Below are 27,850 nucleotides of genomic sequence, written 5' to 3'. Positions count from 1 at the left end.
GAAGAAGAAATAAAAACATCTCCAACAAGCAAAACCTAGAAGCGTTCATAAGTATTAAGCCAACCATATAAGAAATGTTAAAATGTCTTCTTTATTGAAAAAGAAAAGACTGAAAGAACATTAGGAAATATAGGGAGAGAAAATTCCACTGGTAAAGGCAAATATATGGAAAATGCTGTTGACAAACCACTTAAATAAGCTAGTAGAATGGTTAAAAATGAAAAATGTGAGATTATGCCAAGAAATCAAAGCAACCAAAGTGGCCATCAAGAAATGAGTTTATAAAAAAGATGTGGTATATGTGCACAATGGAATGCTGTGCTGTGCTTATTTGCTCAGTCATGTTCGACTCTTTGAGACCCATGGACTATAGCCCGCCAAGCTCCTCTGTCCATGGGGATTCTCCTGGCTAGAATACTAGAGTGGGTTGCCATGACCTCCTCCAGGGGATCTTCCTAACCCAGGGATCAAACCCGGGTCTCCCACATTGTAGGTGGATTCTTTACCATCTGAGCCACCAGGGAAGCCCGAGAATACTGGAATGGGTAGACTATCCCTTCTCCAGGGAATCTTCCCAGCCCAGAAATTGAACCGGGGTCTCCTGCATTACAGGCAGATTCTTTACCAGCTGAGCTACAGAGAAATGTAAGTCAAAATAATAATGAGATTATCACCTCACACTTGTTAGAATGGCTATCATGAGTAATAACACAAATAACAAAAATTGGCAAGGATATGGAGAAAAGAAAACCTGGGAACGCAAACGGGTGCAACCACTATGGAAAAAATTACAGAGGTTTTTCAAAAACTAACAATAAAACTTCTATATGATCCAACAATTGGTATATATCTGAAGAAAACAAAAACAATAATATGAAAAAATACATGAAACTAGTGTTCATAGCAGCATTATTTTTAATAGCATAGATGTGGCAGTCACCTAAGTGTCCATTAACAGATGAATTATACATACATACACATATACATTTAATGGCTGAGTTTTATATATGTCATGAAAAAGAATGAAATTCTGCTGTTTGCAATTATGTAGTTGACCATAAAGAATAGTATGTTCAGTGAAATAATGCAAAGATCAATTCTATATGTCATCAATTATATGTGAAATATAAAAAGAAAAAAAATGTATATTACAGAATAGAAACATTTTCACAGATACAGAGACCAAAGTAGTGGTTACCAGTGAGGAAAGGAAAGGGAAATACAGGAGTAGGGGATTAAAAGATACAGGACAGTATGTATAAAATAAATACACAACAAGGGTATATTATATAGATGGAGAATACAGTCAATATTTTCATAAAGATTTAAATGAAGTATAATCTATAAAAATATTGAATCTCTATATTGTACACCTGAAACTAACATGATATTGTAAATCAACTATATTTGAAGAAAAGCTCTTTCTTTGACTTCTGTTAACTTGATTATAATGTGCCTTGTGGTGGATTTCTTTGGGATCATCTTATTTGGGATGTCTTTGTTTCCTAGTTCTGAATGTCCAGTTGCTTGCACAGACTTGAGGATTTTTTCAGCCAGTTTTTCTTTGAGAAATCTTTTAGATCATCACTTGCATTTTCTCCTTTGGTGATCCACGGAATGCATATGTGGCCCATGTGATATTAGTACTTCCCATAAATCTTAGACTTTTGGTACAACTTTTCACTCTTTTTTCTTTTTGTTCCACTTACTAAATTATTTCAGATATCCTTTTTTCAAACTCTGTAACTCGTTCTTATATTTGTTTAGTCTGCTATTTTGACCTAGTGAATTTTTCAGTTCAATTATTGTGTTTTGGCTTCATGATTTCTGTTTGGTACTCTTCAAAGAATAAAATAGCCACTTTGTTCATGTGTTGTTCCTCAACTACCTTGACCATCTTTATGATAGTTAAAGAGATTCTCTGTCTGGTAAATCATGTATCTCCATTTCAGTAGGGCCACTTTTAGGATCACTTTCTTGGAAACGGTCTTTTTTTAAATGTAATTGCTCTTTTCTTCATGTTTCCTTGTCTTTGTGCATTCATGTCTGCATGTAGACAAAAATAGAAAACTACTTTAATTCTCATGAACTAGCCACAAAGAGAGATAAGAAAGACTTCCTCAGCGATCAACACAAAGAAATAGAGGAAAACAACAGAATGGGAAAGACTAGAGATCTCTTCAAGAAAATTAGAGATACCAAGGGAACATTTCATGCAAAGATGGGCACAATAAAGGACAGAAATGGTATGGACCTAATAGAAGCAGAAGATATTAAGAAGAGGTCGCACAAGATCTTCCCAACCCAGATAATCACGGTGGTGTGATCACTGACCTAGAGCCAGACATCCTGGAATGTGAAGGCAAGTGGGCCTTAGAAAGCATCACTACGAACAAAGCTAGTGGAGGTGATGGAATTCCAGTTGAGCTGTTTCAAATCCTGAAAGATGATGCTGTTAAAGTGCTGCACTCAATGTGCCAGCAAATTTGGAAAACTCAGCAGTGGCCACAGGACTGGGAAAGGTCAGTTTTCATTCCAGTCCCAAAGAAAGGCGATGCCAAAGAATGCTCAAACTACCGCACAATTGCACTCATCTCACATGCTAGTAAAGTAATGCTCAAAATTCTCCAAGTCAGGCTTCAGCAATACATGAACCGTGAACTTCCTGATGTTCAAGCTGGTTTTACAAAAGGCAGAGGAACTAGAGATCAAATTGCCAACATCCGCTGGATCATCAAAAAAGCAAGAGAGTTCCAGAAAAACATCTATTTCTGCTTTATTGATTATGCGAAAGCCTTTGACTGTGTGGATCACAATAAAGTGTGGAAAATTCTTCAAGAGATGGGAATACCAGACCCCCTGACCTGCCTCTTGAGAAACCTGTATGCAGGTAAGGAAGCAACAGTTAGAACTGAACATGGAACAACAGACTGGTTTGAAATAGGAAAAGGAGTACGTCAAAGCTGTATATTGTCACCCTGATTATTTAACTTATATGCAAAGTACATCATGAGAAATGCTGGGCTGAAGAGGCACAAGCTGGAATCAGGATTGCCAGGAAAAATATCAATAACATGGTATGCATATGACACCACCCTTATGGCAGAAAGTGAAGAACTAAAGAACCTCTTGATGAAAGTGAAAGAGGAGAGTGAAAAAGTTGGCTTGAGGCTCAACATTCAGAAAACTAGGATCATGGCATCCGGTCCCATCACTTCATGGCAAATAGATGGGGAAACAGTGGAAACAGTGGCTGACTTTATTTTTGGGGCTCCAGAATCACTGCAGAAGGTGATTGCAGCCATGAAATTAAAAGACACTTCCTCCTTGGAAGGAAAGGTATGACCAACCTAGATAATATATTAAAAAGCAGAGACATTACTTTGTCAACAAAGGTCTGTCTAGTCAAGGCTATGGTTTTTCCATTAGTCATATATGGATGTGAGAGTTGGACTATAAAGAAAGCTGAGCACTAAAAAATTGATGCTTTTGAACTGTGGTGTTGGAGAAGACTCTTGAGAGTCCCTTGGACTGCAAGGAGATCCAACCAGTCCATCCTAAAGGAGATCAGTCCTGGGTGTTCATCCGAAGGACTGATGATGAAGCTGAAATTCCAATACTTTGGCCACCTGATGCGAAGAGCAGACTCATTTGAAAAGACCCTGATGCTGGGAATATTGAGGGGAGGAGGAGAGGGGACAACAGAGGATGAGATGGTTGTATGGCATCACCGACTCAATGGACATGAGTTTGGGTAAACTCTGGTACTTGGTGATGGACAGGGAGGCCTGAAATGCTGCAATTCATGGAGTTGCAAAGAGTTGGACGCGACTGAGTGAGTAAACTGAACTAAAATGAGCATTATAAAGGAGCTGACCCTCTCAATAAACTTGGCTAGAGAAAGCAGACCTCTCAATCTTGTGATAGTATAACCCACTTATTTGTTTTTAGTAGCTCCAGGCCTCTGGTGAATGTCAGGATCCCATAGACCCTTAACACAGGAGATTAGTCATTTCCTCTGGCAGCTCAAATCAACTGGGTCATTGGTTGAACAGTGTACCTTTTCCTTTACCAAAGAGAAGGTGTAGGAAAACTATTTTCTACTACTAGCTATGTTAAGCCAATGTGGCTACAGTGAATTTTAGCTCAAACTTGAGAAGGCAATGGCAACCCACTCCAGTACTCTTGCCTGAAGAATCCCACGGATGGAGGAACCTGGTAGGGTGCAGTCCATGGGGTCGTGAAGAGTTGGACACTACTGAGCGACTTCACTTTCACTTTTCACTTTCATGCATTGGAGAAGGAAATGGCAACCCACTCCAGTGTTCTTGCCTGGAGAATCCCAGGGATGGGGGAGCCTGGTGGGCTGCCGTCTCTGGGGTAGCACAGAGTCGGACACGACAGAAGTGACTTAGCAGCAGCAGCAGCAGCAGCTCAAACTGCTGTGTCTCTTCTCTCTAAACTCAGGCAGCTAAATTATGCCATATGCCATATCCCTTCAGCTTTCTCACATAGACTATACAGAGGCCAGTGTTCTGGATGGCCCCTAGGAAAGTTGGAGCTTTGGATATATTGTGCATCTCTTTCTCTCCCCAGGGAGAATCTATGAACTGGGGGATTTGGTTTCAATCATATGGTTTTGGATCACCATAGGCACACGGCAAGATGTACCCTGCATTTTCTTGACATGAATTGTGTCATGCTTGAAGTGTGTGCAGGAAACTTTTAACTAAGTTTTGGATTTTTTACAGAGGGAATCTGTACATAAATTGTTTGAATCGGTGTGTTCATGCAGGGAAGGAGATTGTAGGGCTTGCTCTTCTGCCATCTTGCTAATGGGAAATGGTCACTAATTTTGGCTATTCCTTGGAGGATGAACAATCCCTACAGCAAAGGGAAAACTTGAGTGAAGTATTGAGTCTATAAGAAACTAAAGACAGATTATATATACAATCCCCTTAGTTCCCTATTACACATAGAAACTGTTCCCTGGGGAATAGATGGAACAAGTTGCCATATCTATATTGGAGTACATTATAGCATCACATTCTCATTAAATCCTCTGTGACTTCAATAACCTCAGAAATTCAGATGACACCACATTTATGGCATAAAGAGAAGAAGAACTAAAGAGCCTGTTGATGAAAGTGAAAATTGAGAGTGAAAATGTTGGCTTAAAGCTCAACATTCAGAAAACTAAGATCATGCATCTGGTCCCATCACTTCATGGCAAATAGATGGGGAAACAATGGAAACAGTGACAGACTTTATTTTGGGGGACTCCAAAATCACTGCAGATGGTGACTGCAGCCATAAAATCAAAAGACGCTTGCTTCTGAGAGGAAAAGCTATGACCAAACTAGACAGCATATTGAAAAGCAAAGACAATACTTTGCGAACAGAGGTCCATCTAGTCAAATCTATGGTTTTTCCTGTAGTCATGTATGGACATGAGAGCTGGACTCTAAAGAAAGCTGAGTGCCAAAGAATTGATGCTTTTGAACTGCGGTGTTGGAGAAGACTCTTGAGAGTCCCTTGGACTGCAAGGAGATCCAACCAGTCCATCCTAAAGGAAATCAGTCCTGAATATTCATTGGAGGGACTGATGCTGAAGCTGAAACTCCAATACTTTGGCCACCTGATGTGAAGAGCTGACTCATTGGCAAAGACCGTGATGCTGGGAAAGATTGAAGATGGGAGGAGAAGGGGACAACAGAGGTTGAGCTGGTTGGATGGCATCACCAATTTGTTGGACGTAAGTCTGAGTAAGCTCTGGGAGTTGGTGATGGACAGGGAAGCCTGGCGTGCTGTTGTCCATGGGGTCACAAGGAGTCAGACACAACTGAATGACTGAACTGAGCTGAACTGACTTCCTATGTGGCCAAAGTGATAATAATAGTGACCATTTATTTATTTTTTGCTGCTTGATAGGACTGAAAATCATATCAAAATTATGATCTCTAATTCTGAAAGAATTCTAGGGCACATAAAAAATTAGTCACAGATGGCATTTTCTTTGAATCAATGAACCAAATCCTCAGAATCTGAAATTGCCCTTCCAGGACCATTGAATAAAAACAAAAAGAAAGCCCTGGGATATTCTGCCTTAAGAGGGTAAGTTTCTGAATTCCATTTATATTTGTGTTTTCCTTGTTTGAGATGGAGACTGAAAACCTAAGATATGACAGTTCAGTTCTTATTTGTGCAGTCCAGAGATTCAACTGAATCTTGCAGAGAAATCTTCTTGAGGGAAGAGCAGGGAATGTTTAGAATCATTTACAGACACAAGAGATGCAGTTTCTTAGTAAGTTCCCTCTACGTGGATGAAACTCTCTTTCTTCTACTTTTAAGCCTTTACTCTGTGATATATGGAAGGACTGAGGTTGAAGCTGAAACTTCAATACTTTGGACAATACATTTGGACATCTGATGAGAAGAACTGACTTATTGGAAAAGACCCTGATGCTGGGGAAGATTGAAGGTGGGAGTAGAAGGGGAGGACAGAGGATGAGTTGGCTGGATGGCATCACCAACTCGATGGGCATGAGTTTGAGTAAATTCTGGGAGTTGGTGATGGACAGGGAAGCCTGGCGTGCTGCAGTCCATGGGGTCACAAAGAGTCAGACATGACTGACAGACTGAACTGATATGGAATAGCTTAAGCTCTCCTAGACTTTAGTTCCTCTTGCCTTTTTAAAAAAAATTAATTGGAAGCAATATTCTTGATTCCTACCCTGTATAGTCTCATGTACACTAGAGGCAAAAACCAGGCTTTTGGGGTTGCTGCCAAAAGAAGAGGAGAGGTGAGGAGAGGGTCCAAGTGAATGAAATAATGGTGAGATGAGAGAAGGGAAACGTGTCCTGGTTCACACTTGTTTTCCTTTGTTGTTCAGTTTCTCAGTCGTTTTTGACTCTCTGCGGCTCTATGGACAGTTGCCTGCCAGACTCTTCTGTCCATAGGATTTTCCACAGGCAAGAATACTGGAGTGGGTCACCATTCCCTTCTCCAAGGGATCTTCCCAACACATGGATCAAACCTGCCTCTCCTGTGTCTCTTGCATTGCAGGCGGATTCTTTTCCCCTGAGTCACCATTATCTTTTTGTATAAAAGGCTAAAATTTGATGCTTTTTGCTACTTAGTTTGTAAAGCATTTATAAGGGAAATTTATGCCACTCATTTCCATAGTAATGGTAAGTAAATTCTATGGGTTCCATTTGGGCCATCCCAGAGCATACATCACTTTATGTGAGGAGATGTGAGAAATACTCTTTTTTCTCTATGTAAGCCTTCTCCCCTGTTTTCGCAGATCCCTTTAGAGAAGAATGGCTCCAGGGAATGACTTTCACGATTCAGTTCATTTTAGTGGGATTAACAGACCAATCCGTTCTTCAGCTCCCCCTGTTTTTCCTGTTCCTGGTAATGTATATGGCACCCGACTCCAGTACTCTTGCCTGGAAAATCCCATGGACAGAAGAACCTGTTAGGCTGCAGTCCATGGGGTTGCTAAGAGTCGGACACGACTGACCGACTTCACTTTCACTTTTCACTTTCATGCATTGGAGAAGGAAATGGGAACCCACTCCAGTGTTCTTGCCTGGAGAATCCCAGGGATGGGGAAGCCTGGTGGGCTGCCGTCTATGGGGTCTCACAGAGTCGGACACGACTGAAGTGACTTAGCATAGCATATATGGTCACTGTGATGGGAAATTTGAGCTTGATCATCCTAATTGGGCTGAGTTCACATCTGCACGTCCCTATGCTCTTTTTCCTCTTTAATTTGTCCTTCATAGATCTCTGTTATTATTCTGTTTTTACACCTAAAATGCTGATCAACATCATATCAAAGAAGATTATCTCCTACATGGGATGCATGGCCCAGCTTTATTTCTTCACTTTTTGGTATTTCTGAATGCTATGTGCTGACATCAATGGCCTATGATGACCATGTGGCCACCTGTAACCTACTGTTGTAAACATTGCCATGTCCCCTAAAGTGTGTTCCAGCCTTATGCTTGGTTCCTACTTGATGGCATTTTCTGGTGCCATGGTTCACACTGGATACGTGCTGAGTCTGACCTTCTGTGATGCAAACACCATCAGTGATTATTTGTATGACACCTGCCCTCTGCTCCATCTCTCCTGCACAAGTACCTGCATCCTTGAGCTGGAAATTATCATCGTGTCAGGAATCAATATCATTGTGTGCAGTCTCACCATCCTGTTTCTTATGGCCTCATTCTCTCCAATATCCCTCACATCAAGTCCACAGAAGGCAGGTCTAAAGCCTTCAGCACCCGCGGTTCCCACATCTTTGCTGTTTCTTTGTTCTTTGGATCAAGTGCATTTGTGTACTCAAACCATCTTCTATGCCCATGAATAAGGGAAAAGTCTCTTCTGTCTTTTACACCAGTGTGGTTCCCATGGTGAACCCCTTAATTTACAGCTTAAGGAACAAAGATGTTAAACTTGCTCTGAGAGAAACCCTGAGGATGGTGAAGTTTTGATCAGAAACATTGTCTCTCTGTGCATGTAGTTATGGGACAAAGAGATTCTGTGTGTTTATTTAAATATTTATAGTTAGAATCTTATTTCTCTCTTTTTTAAAAAACATGAATTAAAGAATATTTGAGCCTTCCCTCAATAATTTATTTCTGGTTTTTCTGTCTGTTGCTTCTTTCCCCCTAATCATTTGCATGAGATCTGCTGCAGTTTTCCTTCTTACTAGTAATTTTAAATTAAAAATGTAGTATCTCTGTTATTTTTATTGTCATTTCACACTTTCAGTTTTTACTGAAAAGGAAAATGGTCCCCAAGTGATCAAATTTGAGACACCTCTGATATAATGACAGACCAATGATGAAAATCAGCTAGATAAGACTAAAGTAACATTGTTTCACTGGAGTTGTGTTTATCTGCCACCTGCTGTTAGGAGAAAATATTCTGTTTCTACACCCATCTTTCCATTTTCTGACCTGGAAGAGTATGTCTCCTTTAAATGTCAGAGATTTAGGTTTCCATAAAGGCTTTGACTGTAATTTATTTTGTATCTGGTAAGTATTTTACATCAAACTTCTTTGGGCTGGAGTGTACTCTTTACCTTTGTACAATGAACTCAGCAAATGACAGATCATCTAAATATATTTTTTTCATTGAAAGTAAAATGAAACTCTGAGTGGCTAATGATTAAACGTCACAAGTTCACAAAGCAATCCCACTTCTGGGCATACACACCGAGGAAACCAGAATTAAAAGAGACATGTGTACCCCAATGTTCATCGCAGCACTGTTTATAATAGCCAGGACATGGAAGCAACCTAGACGTCCATCAGCAGATGAATGGATAAGAAAGCTGTGGTACATATACACAATGGAGTATTACTCAGCCATTAAAAAGAATACATTTGAATCAGTTCTAATGAGGTGGATGACACTGGAGCCTATTATACAGAGTGAAGTAAGCCAGAAAGAAAAACACCAATACAGTATACTAACGCATATATATGGAATTTAGAAAGATGGTAACGACAACCCTGTATGCGAGACAGCAAAAGAGACACAGATGTATAGAACAGTCTTTTGGACTCTGGGGGAGAGGGAGAGGGTGGGATGATTTGGGAGAATGGCATTAAAACATGTATAATATCATATAAGAAACGAATCGCCAGTCCAGGTTCGATGCAGGATACAGGAAGCTTGGGGCTGGTGCACGGGGATGACCCAGAGGTATGGTATGGGGAGGGAGGTGGGAGGGGGGTTCAGGATGGGGAACACGTGTACACCTGTGGCAGATGCATGTTGATGTTTGGTAAAACCAATACAATATTGTAAAAATTTTAAAAAATTAATTAATTAATTAAAAATCTAGACTAAACAGTTAGCCTTCTAATTTCAAGTCTGCTACTTGTGTAGTCTACTTACATCTACTTCATTCTATTCTATTTGTTTCAGTATGATCATTAATGAGAAGATATTTTTAACTTGAAGCTTAGCTGTTGTTTATTCCAGGGGATGTATGAATTTCTCTCATGGTGCATGCTGCTTTTTTGTTGTTTGTATATTTAGGCAAAGCGTTTCACGGTTTTCTTTGGGTGGAAAAGGAAGGTTTTAGGACTAGTATTTTGGTGAGATGGGGCTTCCCAGGTGGTGCTATGATGAGGAAACTGCCTGCCAATGCAGGAGACGTAAGAGATGTGGGTTTGATCTCTGGGTCTGGATGATTCCCTGGAGGAGGGCACGGCACTCCCACTTCAGTGTTCTTACCTGGAGAATCCCATGGACAGAGGAGCCTGGAAGGCTACAGTCCATAGGGTCACAAAGTCAGACACAACTAAATGACTTAGCACTCACATTGATGAAATGATGGATTCAAATAGGAGGCCGTTTTGTGTGTGTCTAAAATTAAGAAAATTGAATTTCAGGTGTTTGAATTTTTTTTTTTTTTTAAGAGAACAGGATGTGGTAAAGGAAGGAGTCCAGAATTATGTCATGAAGACGGACCTCTACAAGACACATGGCCAGGAAATAAGAAGTCGCTGTGTGGGAAGTGGTCATAAAGCTTAGGAAACAGATTTTATTCTGATATTGTATTCTTGGATGCTGGACTGTATATGTATTTCACAGTATATAAACCTTTGATAAAGTTATAATGTACATGACTGTAAGGTAATAGGGCATTGGAAATGATGGTGAAAAAGCTGTGGCCACATTTGGAACCAGGGAGAAAGAGGGCAGCTACAGGTGATAAAATAATTAAGAGCATTTGAAATTCAAGTTAGGAAGAAGGAATTTAGAGAGTAAATTGATGGATTTCAAAGCCCCTACCTATGACTCTGCTCTCCTTTCAATAAGGCCCTAGAAGTATTATTGAGCTCACAGTGTTTCTCTGAATAAGCTATCAGCTTAAGTTATTTGATTTTTGACAGTTTTTTTTGTGGAGCTTCATGTGCTACTTCCATACAGATTTTAAATTACTCAACTTCAAAGTGCAACTGGCAGTATAATGACATCTTGAAAGAAGTACTTGGTGGATACACATATTTTTGCACTGTGTATACTAGAAAAGGTGTTGCATTTTTAATTTTTTAAAGGCAAAAATGCAACCTATAAAAGCCTCAGTATGATGTGTCAAGGGTTAATGTAAATATTTTCCATGGATGTCAGGCATGCACATATCCGGGAGAGGCTTCGACAAAGCTTATGGAACCAAAGGTCAGATAGTAGGACCTTTCCCCTCCAATATCCAGTGTCTGTGCTCTGATTACTGATTGCTGCTTCTGAACCAGACCTGCAGACACAGGGGGAGCAGCCACTTTTGGTGCATCTCCCAACTCTGGCTGTAATCCCCTCCTAATCCAGCTGAAGTGACTTCCAGGGAATTTAAAGGCCTGTACCCTTTCCCTGCCCATCCTGTTTTTCTTCTTGGAGCCAGACATTAAAGACTAGGACTTTTGTAAAGTAAGAAGCATACTTCACTCTGTATAATAGGTTCCAGTTTCATCCATCTCATTAGAACTGATTCAAATGTATTCTTTTTAATGGCTGAGTAATACTCCATTGCGTATATGTACCACAGCTTTCTTATCCATTCATCTGCTGATGGGCATGTAGGTTGCTTCCATGTCCTGGCTATTATAAACAGTGCTGCGATGAACATTGGGGTACATGTGTCTCTTTCCCTTCTGGCCAATACAGTATACTAACGCATATATATGGAATTTAGAAAGATGGTAACAATAACCCTGTACGAGACAGCAAAAGAGACACTGATGTATAGATCAGTCTTATGGACTCTGTGGGAGAGGGAGAGGGTGGGGAGATTTGGGAGAATGGCATTGAAACATGTATAATATCATGTATGAAACGAGTCACCAGTCCAGGTTCGATGCACGATACTGGATGCTTGGGGCTGGTGCGCTGGGACGACCCAGAGGGAGGGTATGGGGAGGGAGGAGGGAGGAGGGTTCAGGATGGGGAACACAGGTATACCTGTGGTGGATTCATTTCGATATTTGGCAAAACTTATACAATATTGTAAAGTTTAAAAATAAAATAAAATTAAAAAAAAGATATGATAATAATAGAAAAAAAAAAAGTAAGAAGCATATACAGAGATAATAAGAAGATCTCCATATATGTACCTGGAATGATACAGACTCAAAAAGACCAGAGAAAAATTTAATGTTTTTACCTAAACCTGATCCTCTGCACAGAGATGGCCTATAACAATCTAAACTGCAAAAATGAGAAGGGAGTTCTAGATGGCAGGTTGGTAGAATGCTAAGCTCACCCATCCTCGGGAACACATCACATTACCACTATATATAGAGAAACTTTTGCTGAAATCCATGTGGGCAAGAGCAGAACAGCTGTTCTACAACCAAGGTTGTGAAGAATAATCCATATGAGTCTGCCAGGAAGGGGAGACAAGCGATATGGTTGGGACCTTTACTTCTCACCTGAGATAGAGAAGAAGAAGGGGATATCACAGGCTGGGGAATCCTCCTGCAGGAGCAAGGATTTGGGGCCAGATTTTAGGCACACCAGCCCTGGGGTTTAACAACAGGAAATAAGCCCCCTTTCTGGCTTGAAAACCAGTGGAGATTTACCTGAATGCTGCAAGTAACTGAGACCAGACCTGCTCACTCCCAATCACAGCAGGGAGGCAGCAGATTGAAAACTGCCTGGGATTCCATCCAGCTGGCAAGGGCCACCCCAGCATCCCCTCTACCCAGTTCTAACTGAGCTCCTGCCCCAACCTCTGATGCTCCTGTGGGTGCTTCCCACTAAAAGGGAGGATGGATTCCATTACTAACAAAAGTGTGTACACTTGGAGGGATGAGAGGTGACTTGGACCCTGAACCTGCAACTGAGCCATTGTCAACTCATTTGTCTCTGCAGTCACTCCATGAGGAGTGAAGTTGGGTCCAGGGAAGAGAACACTATCACCAGAGTGCACATCCTTGTCAATTTTGGGAGGGGCAGGGTCAGCTCTGTGCTGTGGCATCAACCCCTCACCACTACCCAGCCACTAATTGAGGTGAGGTTGTTGATGTTTAGTTGTTAAGTTGTGTCTGACTCTTTTGTGACCCCATGGACTACAGCCCACAAGGCTCCTCTGTTCATGGGATTTCCCAGGCAAGAGTACTGGAGCGGGTTGCCATTTCCAGCTTTAGAGGACCTTCCTGACCCAGCAGTCAAACCTGGGTCTCCTGCCCCTGGTAGATTTTTTTTTACCACTGAGCCACCAAGGAAGCCTTTAGCACATTACAGAAAAAGCAAAACCAGCTGAGAAGTGCAACCCCAAGCTCTGATACCTTGATCATGGCCTAGAATAATTCAGAAATTGCCATCACATACAGGAGAAATCCACTTTCTCAAGGGTCTTATTCCAGCTCCTCAGGACACACGCCTAACCCTGATAAGGTGGTGAAAGCCACTGAGAACAGGGAAGCCCTTGCTCACACCTGGCTCTGGCTCTGGTCCCACGAACTCCAGCCCTACATCCCACCAATGCAGTGGCTGCAATCACACCCCAGGTGAAGACACGGTCCATGCTCACTTCAGATCCAGTTCTCCCACCAAAGCCATTGGACATACATAGACTTCATAGGGACACTGCCATACAAGAAACCACTTTCAAGACTGGAATATGTAATTGCTTTACGTAATGTAAGAGAGACAGAAAAAGTTAAGAAAAATCAGAAGTTATAAGAATTTGTTTCAGACTAAAGAATGAGAACAAGTAAAATCCTGATTAAAACCCTAATGAAAAGTAGATAACTAATTTACCTGATAAAGAATTCAAAGCAATAGTAGTAAGAATGCTAATGAAACCAGGGGAAATAATAGATGAACAGCATGAGTATTTTAACAAGGAACTGGGAAAAAACTGTTATAGCTCAAGTATACAATAACTGTAGTGAAAAATACACTAGCAGGAATTAGCAGCATTTTAGTGATAAAGAAGAATGCTTAAGTGATATAGATGACAGAATAATGGAAATCACGCAATAAGAATAGCAAAAAAGAACAACAAATTTAAAAAATATGACTAGTTTAATGGACCTCTGTGAAAACATCAAGCTTATTAACATTCATGTTCTAGTGGAAGCAGCAGGAAAAGAGAGAAAATGTAAAAGATATATTTAATGAAATTTTGGTTAAACACTTGAAGGAAACAGCTATCCAGGTTTGGGAATTACGAGAGTCTCAAACAAGATAAACCCAAAGTGAAATGCACTATGGCATATCATAATTAAAATGGCAAAAGTTAAAGATCAAAATAGAATTTTAAAGTCAGCAATAGGAAAACAAAGAATCTCATTTGAGGTAACCCACATAAATCTATTATAAGTTGATTTTTCTGAAGGGCTTCTGCAGGGCAGAAGGGAGTAGCACAATATTTAAAGTGCTGAAGGGAAAAACAAAAAAAAACAAACCAAAAAACCCTGCAGCCTAGGATACTCTTCCAAGCCAAGGATATCATTCAGAATTGAAGTAAGAAAAGAGCATCTCCAACAGCAAACACTAAAAGGGTTCACCAATACTAAGCCAACTACAGAAGAAATGTTAAAAAGTCTTCATTATTGAAAAAGACTACAAGAATAATAAGAAACTAGAGGAAGGGAAAATTCTATTGGTAAAGGCAAGTATATAGTAAAGGGTGTGGATCAACCACTTTAAGCTAATATAGTGGTTAAAAATGAAAATTGTAAAGTCATGCCAAGATATGGAAGAAACCTAAATGTCCATGAAGGACCAAATCGATAAAGATGTGGTAAATACACACAATAGAATACTGCTCAGCTGTTAAAAAGAATGAAGTTTTGCCAGTAGCAAAAAATGAATGGACTTGGAGGATATAATACTAAATGAAATAAGTCACTGAGAAACACAGACACTATATAATATCATATATTTGAATCTAAAAAAACCCCAACAAACTAGTAAATATAAAAATGAATCAGACTCACAGATATAGCAAACAAACTAATGGTTATCAATGAGGAATTAGAACAGGGAGGGGCAAGAAAAGGGTAGGGGACTAAGATATAGTTCAGTTCAGTCGCTCAGTCGTGTCTGACTCTTTGCGACCCCATGAAATGCAGCACGCCAGGCCTCTCTGTCCATCACCAACTACAGGAGTTTACCCAAACTCATGTCCATTGATCCGTGATGCCATCCAGCCATCTCATCCTCTGTCGTCCCCTTCTTCTCCTGCCCTCAATCCCTCCCAGCATCAGGGTCTTTTCCAATGAGTCAACTCTTTGCATGAGGTGGCCAAAGTATTGGAATTTCAGCTTCAGCATCAGTCCTTCGGATGAACATCCAGGACTGATCTCCTTTAGGATGGACTGGTTGGATCTCCTTGCAGTCCAAGGGACTCTCAAGAGTCTTCTCCAACACCACAGTTCAAAGCATCAATTCTTCGGTGCTCAGCTTTCTTCACAGTCCAACTCTCACATCCATACATGACCACTGGAAGAACCATAGCCTTGACTCTACGGACCTTTGTTGGCAAAGTAATGTCTCTGCTTTTGAATATGCTATCTAGGTTGGTCATAACTTTCCTGCCAAGGAGCAAGCATTTTTAAATTTCATGTCTGCAATCACCATCTGCAGTGATTTTGGAGCCCAGAAAAATAAAGTCTGACACTGTTTCCACTGTTTCCCTGTCTATTTGCCATGAAGTGATGGGACCAGATGCCATGATCTTCGTTTTCTGAATGTTAAGCTTTAAGACAACTTTTCCACTCTCCTCTTTCACTTTCATCAAGAGGCTTTTGAGTTCCTCTTCACTTTCTGCCATAAGGGGGGTGTCATCTGCATATCTGAGGTGATTGATATTTTCCCCAAAATCTTGATTCCAGCTTGTGCCTATTCCAGCCCAGCATTTCTCATGATGTACTCTGCATATAAGTTAAATAAGCAGGGTGACAATATACAGCCTTGACATACTCCTTTTCCTATTTGGAACCAGTCTGTTGTTCCATGTCCAGTTCTAACTGTTGCTTCCTGACCTGCATATAGGTTTCTCAAGGGGCAGGTCAGGTGGTCTGGTATTCCCATCTCTTGAAGAATTTTCCACAGTTTGTTGTGATCCACACAGTCAAAGGTTTTGGCATAGTCAATAAAGCAGAAATAGATGTTTTTCTGGAACTCTCTTGCTTTTTCAACGATCCAGCAGATGTTGGCAATTGGATCTCTGGTTCCTCTGCCTTTTCTAAAACCAGCTTGAACATCTGGAAGTTCACGGTTCACATATTGCTGAAGCTTGGCTTGGAGAATTTTGAGCATTACTTTACTAGCATGTGAGATGAGTGCAATTGTGTGGTAGTTTGAGCATTCTTTGGCATTGCCTTTCTTTGGGACTGGAATGAAAACTGACCTTTTCCAGGCCTGTGGCCACTGCTGAGTTTTCCAAATTTGCTGGCATATTGAGTGCAGCACTTTCACAGCATCAACTCTTAGGATTTGAAATAGCTCAACTGGAATTCTATCATTTCCACTAGCTTTGTTCATAGTAATACTTTTTTTTTTTTTAACGAAAACTAGTTTTATTTTAAAATTAAGTGCATAGCACTCATCTAATTCCATTGGTGTGGACTTTAGCACCATACTTGATATTTGCAATTAATGTCATAACAGATACATTTTGGTTTGCAGTCTATATTTGAGTAGTGTTTATTTAGTGGACTTTGGTAAAGCCCCTTATACATATCATTAATTTCTTCACAGTACACATTTAATGATGGTCCGGTAATCTCAAAAAACAAAAAACCTGCTTTAAAGACTAATTAATAAATTAAACAAAACAAAACCCACACAACGCCCCCCACCCATAGCCCCCCAAAGCTAGCAGTTGTGAGTTGTATTTATACTGAAACCTAATGTTTTAAAAATAGTACTGGTTTCTCCAACCACCCCATCCCACCCTACCCTGGGTATGCAGCAATAGTAACCAATTATTTATTTTACTCTCCCCCCCGCAACCCAAATTAGTCCAGTGTTCTTTAGCTTTTTAAAATATAAACTGGGAAAGTGTTACAGGCTTTTTAAAAAGGCATATTCTTCTATAACAAGAATGACATTTAAACCAATCAGTAAAAGCATTTGACAAGACATTTAAATTACCATAGGCACCAGTTGTTGTTTCAAGTTGGGATCTCTATCCCAATATCTTACATTCATAGTATTATTGAGGTAGTTAAAATACTGAAAATTGGACTCCAGGTTGCTAGGTTCTGAATGTGAATGATATATTCTCTTTTGAACCCACTTTACCCCAGATAATTCAAGTTCTCTTGAGGTAAGGACTACTAAAATCCAATAAGCAGCCTTCTGTAAAGAGAAAAGTGATGATACTTTCAGAAAACAATTTTCATGCTTGAAAAATCTGCCACGAGTGTTCTTACCTGAGTAGTTTTTCATTTTATCTACCAGACTAATAAATCCATGTCATGCCCTATGTACTCTAATGATAAAAGTTACCTTTCATTTAAGGAAAGGATGTTCTGTAAGAACTCACACTGACAGAACCCACCCACCCACATCCACCTACTGGAGCCATCTGGATCAATCCATTGCTGTGATGAGTCCCTTCCCTTCCTAACAAAAGCCATTGGCTTGATTATTGAGACTCCTGCTGCATACCCATAACATCTTTATAATAAGCTTGTCTTCAATGCATATTACGGCAGTCACATACCTGCCATGCAGTTTCCCTTCTATTCAAGTGCTATCTTTAAAAAAAAAACCACACAAACAAAATGACACACTTTACTAATTTTTCTATCAGAAAGCTTCCCTCCACCAAATCTCTTCTCCCACAGATAAGAGCACAATGTATATAGTTTCAGTTATTACTATGTTTTTTTTTTTCTTTTTACTTTTTGCAGTTTATTTCCTCCAAACTCTTTACCCCCAAATTGCCCTTGCTGTAATGACCTATTGCTGTTTTCACTCATTACCAATATAGTGAAATGTCCCAGGGCAGTTCTGGGGCCAGTCCAATGAAAGTCACCTTTGCCTACTTACACCTAACTGCTGCTGCTGCTAAGTCGCTTCATTCATGTCCGACTCTGCGACCCCATAGACGGCAGCCCACCAGGCTCCCCCGTCCCTGGGATTCTCCAGGCAAGAACACTGGAGTGGGTTGCCATTGCCTTCTCCGTTACACTTGACTAGCTGGATTCAAAGGCTGCTTATAAAACCTGTCTTCCATGTAACAAAGTGCTGCTCTAGCACAACCTGAGAACTACCCTGGCCACATTCCACCTCAAAACAAACTTACGGGACTTTATTCTAGTACTGACATTTTACAATTACACCTTCCCTTGAAAAAACTTTTTTAGAATAATATCAAATCTGAGTATAAATCATTGATTGCACTGAGAAATGCAAAACTTGTATGTGTATTATGAATGACAGGAACCACCACTTCATTCATTCTAAGCTACAATTATGTTCTCATTTGAAAACACACTCTAGCAGGAGTCTACTAACCTATGTTATTAAGGTAGTCATACTATAACATTCCCAAAGCATGTTGCATTACAGTTAAGTGTTTCCAAGTAGTACAAATTCCCTGAGTTAAATGTGTTTAATTCTAAAGACTTGAGGTTGACCACAGGGGAAAAATAAGAAAAACGTGTGACCATGATTTTAAGAAATCTACTCCAATCTTAATTTTAGTACATAAATCCAGATACCTATACTATCTGTGATAAGGAGTTATTTAGAATATCTAAAAAAAATTTTTTTTTAACCACACTGACTGGTATAGCAAAGAAATTCATGAGTTGAAACTTAGTCAGAAGTTCATTTGCAGATGCAGATCAAAAATATAAATCAAAACTGGAGACTTAAAAAAGGATCTCTTCAAAAATTAATACTGTAACTTTCCTTCATAAAAAGAATGTTTGGCAAGTCCACAGATAAACATTAATCTCTGACATATAAGCCAACATTAGGCCCAGAGCCACCACAGGTCAAATCTTGAAACAGCAAATTTGGAGTCTGTCCAAATTTTCTGTTGGGTTGAATATTTTTGAAATATTTGGACCATCACTTGGGGCTTTAAAATGTGTCATATAGAAATTTGTTTTAACAGGATTTGACATATACACTGTTAAAGTGTTTGCAGTGTTACCTTAGTCCTCCCAGATATTCATGGTGTGTTGGAAGGGATAATCAGTCTTCCTGGTGCTGGTATCTGAAGAGTTCTGATGAAATTTGGATCCCTTTCCTTTTGAAGAGAAGTTTTACAAAAAGCTTGCCCCAGAGCTTCAAGTCATAAACAGTCTGGGTCAGGTCTTACCTTCACATAAAATCACCTTTCAAAGCATTGAGTAATGCAAGGGTAATGTTCATTTATCTGATAACTCCGGTTGTAAGAAACATTCAGACAGGGTTTAACTTCTACCGGTATTGCCAGTGACATCCCAACACCAGCTGGCACATGCCCAAGGCCCTGAACGCTAGTTTGGAAGCCAGCAGGACATGTTGGTAGTGTGTAAGATGAGGTGTGTGTAGTAGATACAATCTGCTGACAGCTTGGTTGTTCCGATACAGGATGGCGATACTGCAGTGAGGTCTGGTGAGTCTGATGGAAATACAGAGGCTGCTGAAAGTGAACTGCCCGAGAGGGCTGGGAGGCTGCCTGGAACACACTTAGCTGTGCTGGCTGAGGTCCTGCCTGTCCTCTCTGTTTGTTTGCTTCTTTCACATCATTATCATGATCGATCAATAGCCGTTCAATGCACTGCACTAAGAAATCCCAGGAGTAAGCAGTAAGACGATGCAGTCTTGTAGGCCACGTTGGAGAGAGACGAAGTATAATCCTTGAAGAAGCCACACATGCTGCAGCTTGCAAGGATACTTCCAGGAAGTAATCTGCATACTTGGCCATGTAGAGTTTAGTTTTTTCCAAGCAAATCATTGGCCAGCCATCATGAAGATCTGTTTCATGTACTGCTTCAGAGAGATAATACTCAATGAAATGGGCAGCTGTTGGAAGGCAAAGGTTCCACTGAAAGGTTTCTAATAATAATAGTTCCATATGTAGCAAATTTTGTTTTGTTAATACTAGATTCATATTAGTCATACAACCCAGGCTGTTGAGCTGCTCCAGCTTAGGCACACTATCTTCTTTTTCTTCAAATTTACTTGCTAGAAGCAGACAGGAAAGTGCAACTAAATGCAGCTGCTGGATAGAGATGTCATAACGATCCATAAACAGGTCCAGCAAATAGACAGCAAGATGTCGGGCAGAAGGGCAGAGTGTGAAACGATTGCTCACAATGGCAATCAAGTCAGCAAAATATCTTCTGAGACTTAGTTGAGGGGACTGGCCTTTGTAGGAAGGCAACTTCAGCTCCTTGTACCGAAGAGCTTGATGGATGTCGGCAGCCAGCTGTCCCCGCCACCACTGCGCCTCCAGCTCCATGGGACCCGGCGGCGTGCCTGGCCAGACGACGCAACTTCAGTCCGGAACCGCGGCCCTCACAGGCCCAGCCCCGCCGACATGCGGGGAACGCCGACCCCGCTCATGCTGCGGACAGTCGGCAGCAAAGCGCCGGACTCAGCTCCGACCCAGCGCCAGGGCGCTCCCGCCGCCCATTGTTAAAGGACCGGCAGGCGGCTCCGCGTACAAAGCCAGCGCGGGGGCACATGCGGACCCGCCGCTGCCCCATAGTAATGCTTTCTAAGGCCTACTTGACTTCACATTCCAGGATGTGTGGCTCTAGGTGAGTGATCACACCATCGTGATTATCTTGGTTGTGAAGATCATTTTTTACAGTTCTTCTGTGTATTCTTGCCACCTCTTCTTAATATCTTCTGCTTCTGTTAGGTCCATACCATTTCTGTCCTTTATTGAGCCCATCTTTGCATGAAATATTCCCTTGGTATCTCTAATTTTCTTGAAGAGATCTCTAGTCTTTCCCATTCTGTTGTTTTCCTCTATTTCTTTGTGTTGATCGCTGAAGAAGCCTTTCTTATCTCTAAGAGATATAGCTACTATGTATAAATTAAATAAGCTATAAGAATATCCTGTATACACAGGGAGTATAACCAGTGTTGTATAATAAATATAAAAAAATATATAACCTTTAAAATTTGAATCACTCTGTGGTACACCTGAAACTTATATAATATTGTAGATAGATATCATCCTCCATAAAAAGGTGAAAATTATAAATTCAGTCATAACTACAACAAATGGGATAGACATGAAAATGTAAAATACAACATCTAAATCACAAAATGTAGGGGAAGCTAGTAAAAATGTAAATATACTAGAATTTGTTTGAACTTAAGTTTCTAGAATTTAAAATGAGTGGCTATAGATATAGGTCAATGTATACGAAATTGGTGGTAATCATAATAAACAACCTTCAGTAGATATAAAAACTAGAGAGAAGGAAGCACAAACATAACACTACAGAAATCATCAAACCAAAATGGAAGAGACAAATAGAAAAAGAGCAGAGAAGACATTCAGAAACATCCAGAAAACAAATAACAAAAGATAATAAGTAGATACATATTTGAGTGTCAATAGACTAAATGCTCCAATAGGAAAGCATAGTGTGGCTAAATGGATTAAAATAAAACAAAACAAAGATACAAAAAAAGAGCCTTCTTTGCCTACAAGAGATTCACTTCCGATCTAAAGAGACACCCAGACTAAAATGAGGGACAGTAAAAGATATTCAAGTCAAGTGGAAAAAAAAAAGAAATAGGGGAATTCAATACCCATATCAAAGAAGTCATTACAACAAAGTCGATAGTAAAAGACAAGAAGGACATTAAAAGGATCAATGCAAGAAGAGAACATAATGTTCAGAAACGCATATGGACCTAATATGCTTATGTGCTAAGTTGCTTCAGTTGTGTCCGACTTTTTGTGACCTTATAGACTGTAGCCAGCCAGGCTCCTCTGTCTCTAGGATTCTCCAGGCAAGAATACTGGTGTGGGTAGCCATTCCCTTCTCCAGGGGACATTCTTGAACCAGGGATTGAACCCAGGTCTCCTGCATTATAGGTAGATTCTTTACCTTCTGAGCCACCAGGGAAGCCCTTGGAAAAAGGTACAGAGGTTCATCACAAAACTAAAAATAAAACTGCCTTATGATCTAACAATCAGTATATATCTGAAGAAAATGAAACCAGTAATGTGAAAAAATACATGTGACCAGTGTTCACAGCAGCATTATTTTCAATAGCAAAGATGTGAAAGCCACCTAAATGTGTATTAACAGATTAATTATATATATATATATATATATATATATATATATACACACATCATAACTTTTTTTTCATACATCATAACTTTTAATGGCTCAATTATACATTTACATTTAATGTAAATTGCTCAATTATATATATATATATTATATTTGTCATGAAAAAGAATGAAATCTTGCCATTTGCAGTCATGTATCTGGTCCTGCTACTGCTACTGCTAAGTCACTTCAGTCGTGTCAGATCGCACTCTGTGCGATCCCATAGACGGCAGCCCACCAGGCTCCCCTGTCCCTGGGATTCTCCAGGCAAGAACACTGGAGTGGGTTGCCATTTCCTTCTCCAATGCGTGAAAGTGAAAAGTGAAAGTGAAGTCGCTCAGTCGTGTCTGACTCTTAGCGACCCCATGGACTACAGCCTACCAGGCTCCTCCGTCCATGGGATTTTCCAGGCGAGAGTACTGGAGTGGGGTGCCATTGCCTTCTCTGTGTATCTGGTCCTAGAGAATAGTATATTCAGGGAACTAACACAAAGATCAGTATGGTATGTTATTAGCCATATGTGTAATATTAAAAAATACAAGAAAAAAATGAATATAACAGAACAGAAGCATTCTCACAGATATAGAGACCAAACTGGTGTGTATCAATGAGGAGAGGGAAGGGGTAAATGAAAATATAGGAGGAGGGCATTAAGATATACAGACCTATATATAAAATATATAAAGAAGAAGGATACAATGAAGAATATAGCCAATATTTTTATATAGCTTTAAGTGAACTATAAGCTATAAAAATATTGAATCACTATGTTGTACACCTAAAATTGACATAGTATTTTAAATCAAATATACTTCAATAAAAAATCTTTCTTTGACTTCTGATAACTTAATTATAATGTCCCTTGTGGATTTCTTTGGGATCATCTTATTTGGAATATTTTTGTTTCTTGTTTCGAGATGTCCAGTTCCTTGCACAGATTTGGGAATTTTTTTCAGTTAGTTTTTCTTTGGGAAATCTTTTAGACTATTACTCACGTTTTTCTCTTTCGGTGATCCCTGTAATGCCTATGTGTCATGTAATATAATACATTCCATAAATCTTAGACTTTTGACATTATTTTTCATTGTTTTATCTATTCACTCCATTTACTGAATTGTTTCAATTGTCCTTTTTCCCAAATTCTATAATCCTTTGCTTTGTCTGTTTAGTCTGTGGTTTTGACCTTCTACTGAATTTTTCAGTTCAATTATCATGTTTTTGGCTTCATGACTTCTGTTTGGTACTCTTTGAAGAAAAAAGTCACACTTTGTTCATGTATTGTTTTATGACAGTTAAAGGAATTCTCTGTCACTTAAGTAATATATCTCCATTTCTTTCTTTCTTTCTTTTTTTTTTTTTTTAGGTCCACTTTGTATGCTCATTTTCTTGGAATGTTTCTTTTTTTAATTGAACTTTTCTTTATTTTCCCTTGACTTTCTGCACTCATGTCTGCACGCAGACAAAAATAGAAAACTATTTTAATCCTCATGAACTGGCCTTGTATTGGAGTTGACCGTATTAATAAGCCTGGTTAGAAAAGGCAGACCTCTCAATCTTGTGATAGTACAATCCACTTTCCTAGTTTTTAGTAGCTCCCAGGAGTCAGGAGAATGTCAGGATCCCCTTAGACTCTTAACATGGGAGATTAAAGTCAATTCCTTTGGCAGCCCCTAGGTAAGTTGCGTTAATGGCTGCACAGTGCATCTTTTCCTTTATAAGGAGAAGCTGTAGGGAAAGTATTTTCTACTTCTAGCTGTGTTAAACCAAAGTGAGGTGGGTGGCTACAGAGAGTTTTAGCATAAACTGCTGTCTCTCTTCTCTCTCATCTCAGGCAGCCAGATTATGCCATATCCTGTGCCTGTCCTGCTTTATGGCACAGGCTACACAGAAGCCAGTCTTCTGGATGGCCCCTAGAAAAGTTGGAGTTTTGGATGTATTGTGCATCTCTTTCTCTTCCCAGGGAGAACCTGGGAAATGGCGATTTTGTCCCAGTCACGTGGTTTGGACCTCCATAGGTATATGGAAGACATATCTTGAATTTTCTTAACAGCTTCAATGTAACTAGTATCATGATTAAACTGTGTTCAGGATCCTTTTAACTAAGTTCTGGATTTCTTACAGAGAGAATCTGTACATAAATTGTTTTTAGTCACTGTGTTCATGCAGGGAAAGGGATTCTAGGGCTTGCTGCACTGCAGACTTGTTGATGGGAAATTGTTAATTTTGCTGTTCCTTGGGTGATGCTCTATCCTGATAGTGAAAGATAAAATTGTGTAAAATATTGAAGCTATAAGGAACTAAAGACAGATTGTAAAGACAAACCCCTTAGTTCCCTATTACATGTAGAAACTGTTCCCTAGGGAAGAGACTGAACAAGCTGCTTCCATGTCTATAACTGAGTGCGCTGTATCATTACATGCACACTAAAATCCTCTGTGACTTAGTATGCACCAAAAATGATTTTAGAGTCCATTTATTGTTTTCTGCTGCTGGATAGGACAAAAATCATAATCAAAATTATGATATATAATTCTGAAAGATTTCTAAGGTATATCAGAAATTGTTTACAGGTGACATTTTCTTAGAAAATATAAAACCAAAGCCCGAGAACCTGAAATTGCCATTCCAGGACCATGGGGGTAAAATCACTAAGAAGAAAGGCTGGGATATTCTGGCTTACAAGAGTGAGTTTCCGAATTACATTTACATTCATGTTTTCTTTGTCCAAGATGCAAACTGAGATATGACACGATTGAGACTCAGATATGACAGTTCATTTCCTATTTGTGCAGTCCTGAGATTCAACTGAATCTTGCAGCGAAAACTGTTTGAAGGGAGAGCGGGGAATGTTCAGAAATATTAAAGGATACAGGTGATACAGTTTCTTAATATGTTCCCTCTGCATGGATAGAACACTCTTTCTTCTACTTTTATAGCTTTTACTCTGTGACATATGGAGTAACTTAACCTTTCCTAGACTTTGGTTGCTCTTATGTTTCTTTTTTTAATTAGAAGCAATATTCTTGGTTCCTACCCTGTAAATTCCTATCTGCGCTAGAGACAAAACCAGGCTTTGGGGATTGCTGCCAAAAGAAGAGAAGTAAGAAGAGGGTCCAAGTGAATGAAATAATGGTGAGATGAGAGAATGAAAATTCTCTCCTGGTTCAAACTTCTTTTCCAATATCCTTTTGGGTAAAAGGCTAAATTTTGATGCTTTTTGCTACTTAGTTTATAAAGCATTTATAAAGGAAATTCTTGTCACTCATTTCCTTGGTAATGGAAAGTAAATTCTATGGGTTCAGTTTGGGCTACCCACAGTCATTCCTAGTACATATGTCACTTATGTGAGGAGATGTGAGAAATATTTTTTCCTCTGTGTAAGCCTTCTCCTTGTTTTCACAGATCCCCTTAGAGAAGAATGGCTCCAGGGAATGACTCTTTCATGACTCAGTTCATTTTAGCAGGATTAACAGACCAATCAGTTCTTCAACTCCCCCTGTTTTTCCTGTTTTTAGTAATGTATATGGTCACTGTGATGGGAAATTTGAGCTTGATCATCCTAATTGGGTCGAGTTCACACCTGCACACACCTATGTACTTTTTTCTCTTTAATTTGTCCTTCATAGATCTCTGTTATTCTTCTGTTTTTACACCTAAAATGCTGATCAACATCACATCAGAGAAGAAGATTATCTCCTACATGGGGTGCATGACCCAGCTTTACTTTTTGTGTTTTTTTGGTATTTCTGAAAGTTATGTGCTGACATCAATGGCCTATGACCGCTATGTGGCCATCTGTAACCCACTCTTGTATAACACTGCCATGTCCCCTAAAGTGTGTTCCAGCCTTATGCTTGGTTCCTACCTGATGGCATTTTTTGAGGCAACAACCCTCATTGGATGCATGCTGAGACTGACCTTCTGTGATGCAAACACCATCAACCATTATTTGTGTGACATCTACCCTCTCCTCCAGCTCTCCTGCACAAGTACCTACATCATTGAGCTGGAAGTTATCATTGTGTCAGGCATCAATATCACTGTGCCCAGTCTCACCATCTTTGTCTCTTATGGTCTCATCCTCTCCAACATCCTCCACATCAGCTCCACAGAGGGCAGGTCCAAAGCCTTCAGCACCTGCAGTTCCCACATCATTGCTGTTTCTCTGTTCTTTGGATCAAGTGCATTTGTGTATCTCAAACCATCTTCTGTGTCTGCGGATGATGGGAAAATATCCTCTGTCTTTTACACAAATGTGATTCCCATGATGAATCCCTTAATTTACAGCTTGAGGAACAAAGATGTTAAGCTTGCTTTGAGAAAAACCCTATGTGTGGCAGAATTTTGATCAGAGACATTATCTGTCTGTGCATATAGTTACAGGACAAGGAGATTCTGTGTGTTCAATTAAATATTTTTAGTCATGGCCTTATTTTTCTATTTTTTAAAATAACGTGCCTAAGAAAATTTAAGCCTTCTCATAATAATGTATTTCCAATTTTTCTGTCTGGACTTCTTTTTTCCTTAAATGATTTGTGAAATATCTCCTCTGGTTTTCCTTTTAGCTAATAGTATTAAATTATAAATGTAACCGTTATTTTCTAGCTTCATTTCAAAGTTTTAATTTTTACTGAAGAAAAATGGTCTCCAAGTGATCAAATTTGAGATACCTTTGATATAATGAGACAGTAATGATGAAATCAGCTAGATTTCGCTAAAGTAGCATCATTTTATTGGAGTTGTGCATATCTTCCGCATGCTTTAGAAGCATGTATCAGATGCTTTTACTGTTTTTACTCCCATTTTTCTATTATCTGACTAGGAAGACTATGTCTCATTTAAATGTCAGAGATTGAAGCCTTCATTAAGATATTGACTATAAATTTATTTTGCATCTCTAAATATTTTACATCAAGCTTCTTTGGGCAAGTGTTTTCTTTTTTTACTTTAATTCAATGAAACCAGCAAGTGACAGATCATATAAATATATTTATTTCATAGATGGTGAAATGAATGGTTAATGATTTAATGTCACAGCTTCATAAAGAAAAATCTAGACTAAACTGTTAGCCTTCTAATTTCAAATCTGCTACTTTTGTAGTCTGCTTACATCCACTTCATTCTACTCTATTTCCTTCAGTATGATCATTAATGAGAAGACATTTTAAATTTGAAGCTTAACTTTTGTTCATTCCAGGGAAATACATGAATTTCTCTCATGCTGTTTCTTGCTTTTTTATTGTTGGTTTGTTTAGGCAAAGAGTTTCATGGGTTTATTTGGGTGGGTAAAGAAGGCCTTTTGGATTAGTGTATTGGTAAGATGATTGACTCAAATAGGGAGCTATTTTTTTTTTTGCAAAATTAAGAAAATTGAATTTGAGATTTTTTAATTAAGAGAATATGACATGGGTGAGAAAAGAGTCCAGAATCATGTCATTATGACAGACCTCAAAAAGACACATGTTCAACAAATAAGAGGTCTTGTGTGGGAAGTATTCATGCGCATTAGGAGACAAATAATGTGAATCTGTGTGCTTTCTGTATAGGACTGTAAATGTAT

At 39.4% G+C, this 27,850-nt stretch overlaps 2 protein-coding genes and 1 pseudogene across 2 annotated transcripts; 2 read left to right on the top strand and 1 right to left on the bottom strand.

The window, feature by feature from the left end:
• The first annotated feature begins 7,757 nt into the window (after positions 1 to 7,757).
• Positions 7,758 to 8,505, top strand: LOC133240973 (olfactory receptor 8B3-like; annotated as a pseudogene).
• Positions 8,506 to 17,438: 8,933 nt separating this feature from the next.
• Positions 17,439 to 20,594, bottom strand: LOC133241150 (cyclin-J-like). Its single transcript, XM_061406272.1, has one exon. It carries the CDS (start codon positions 20,445 to 20,447, stop codon positions 19,332 to 19,334), a length of 1,116 nt encoding a protein of 371 aa, XP_061262256.1. The 5' UTR covers positions 20,448 to 20,594; the 3' UTR covers positions 17,439 to 19,331.
• A 5,114-nt stretch (positions 20,595 to 25,708) lies between these two features.
• On the top strand, positions 25,709 to 26,638 carry LOC133241823 (olfactory receptor 8B3-like). The gene has a single exon (XM_061407741.1). The coding sequence runs from the start codon at positions 25,709 to 25,711 to the stop codon at positions 26,636 to 26,638; it is 930 nt and encodes a 309-aa protein (XP_061263725.1).
• The last annotated feature ends 1,212 nt before the right edge of the window (positions 26,639 to 27,850 follow it).

This window comes from Bos javanicus, chromosome 29, assembly GCF_032452875.1.
Source record: "Bos javanicus breed banteng chromosome 29, ARS-OSU_banteng_1.0, whole genome shotgun sequence".
Lineage (NCBI taxonomy): Eukaryota > Metazoa > Chordata > Mammalia > Artiodactyla > Bovidae > Bos > Bos javanicus.
Note: the sequence above shows the minus strand (reverse complement) of the source record. Positions and strands in the feature narration are given on the sequence as shown.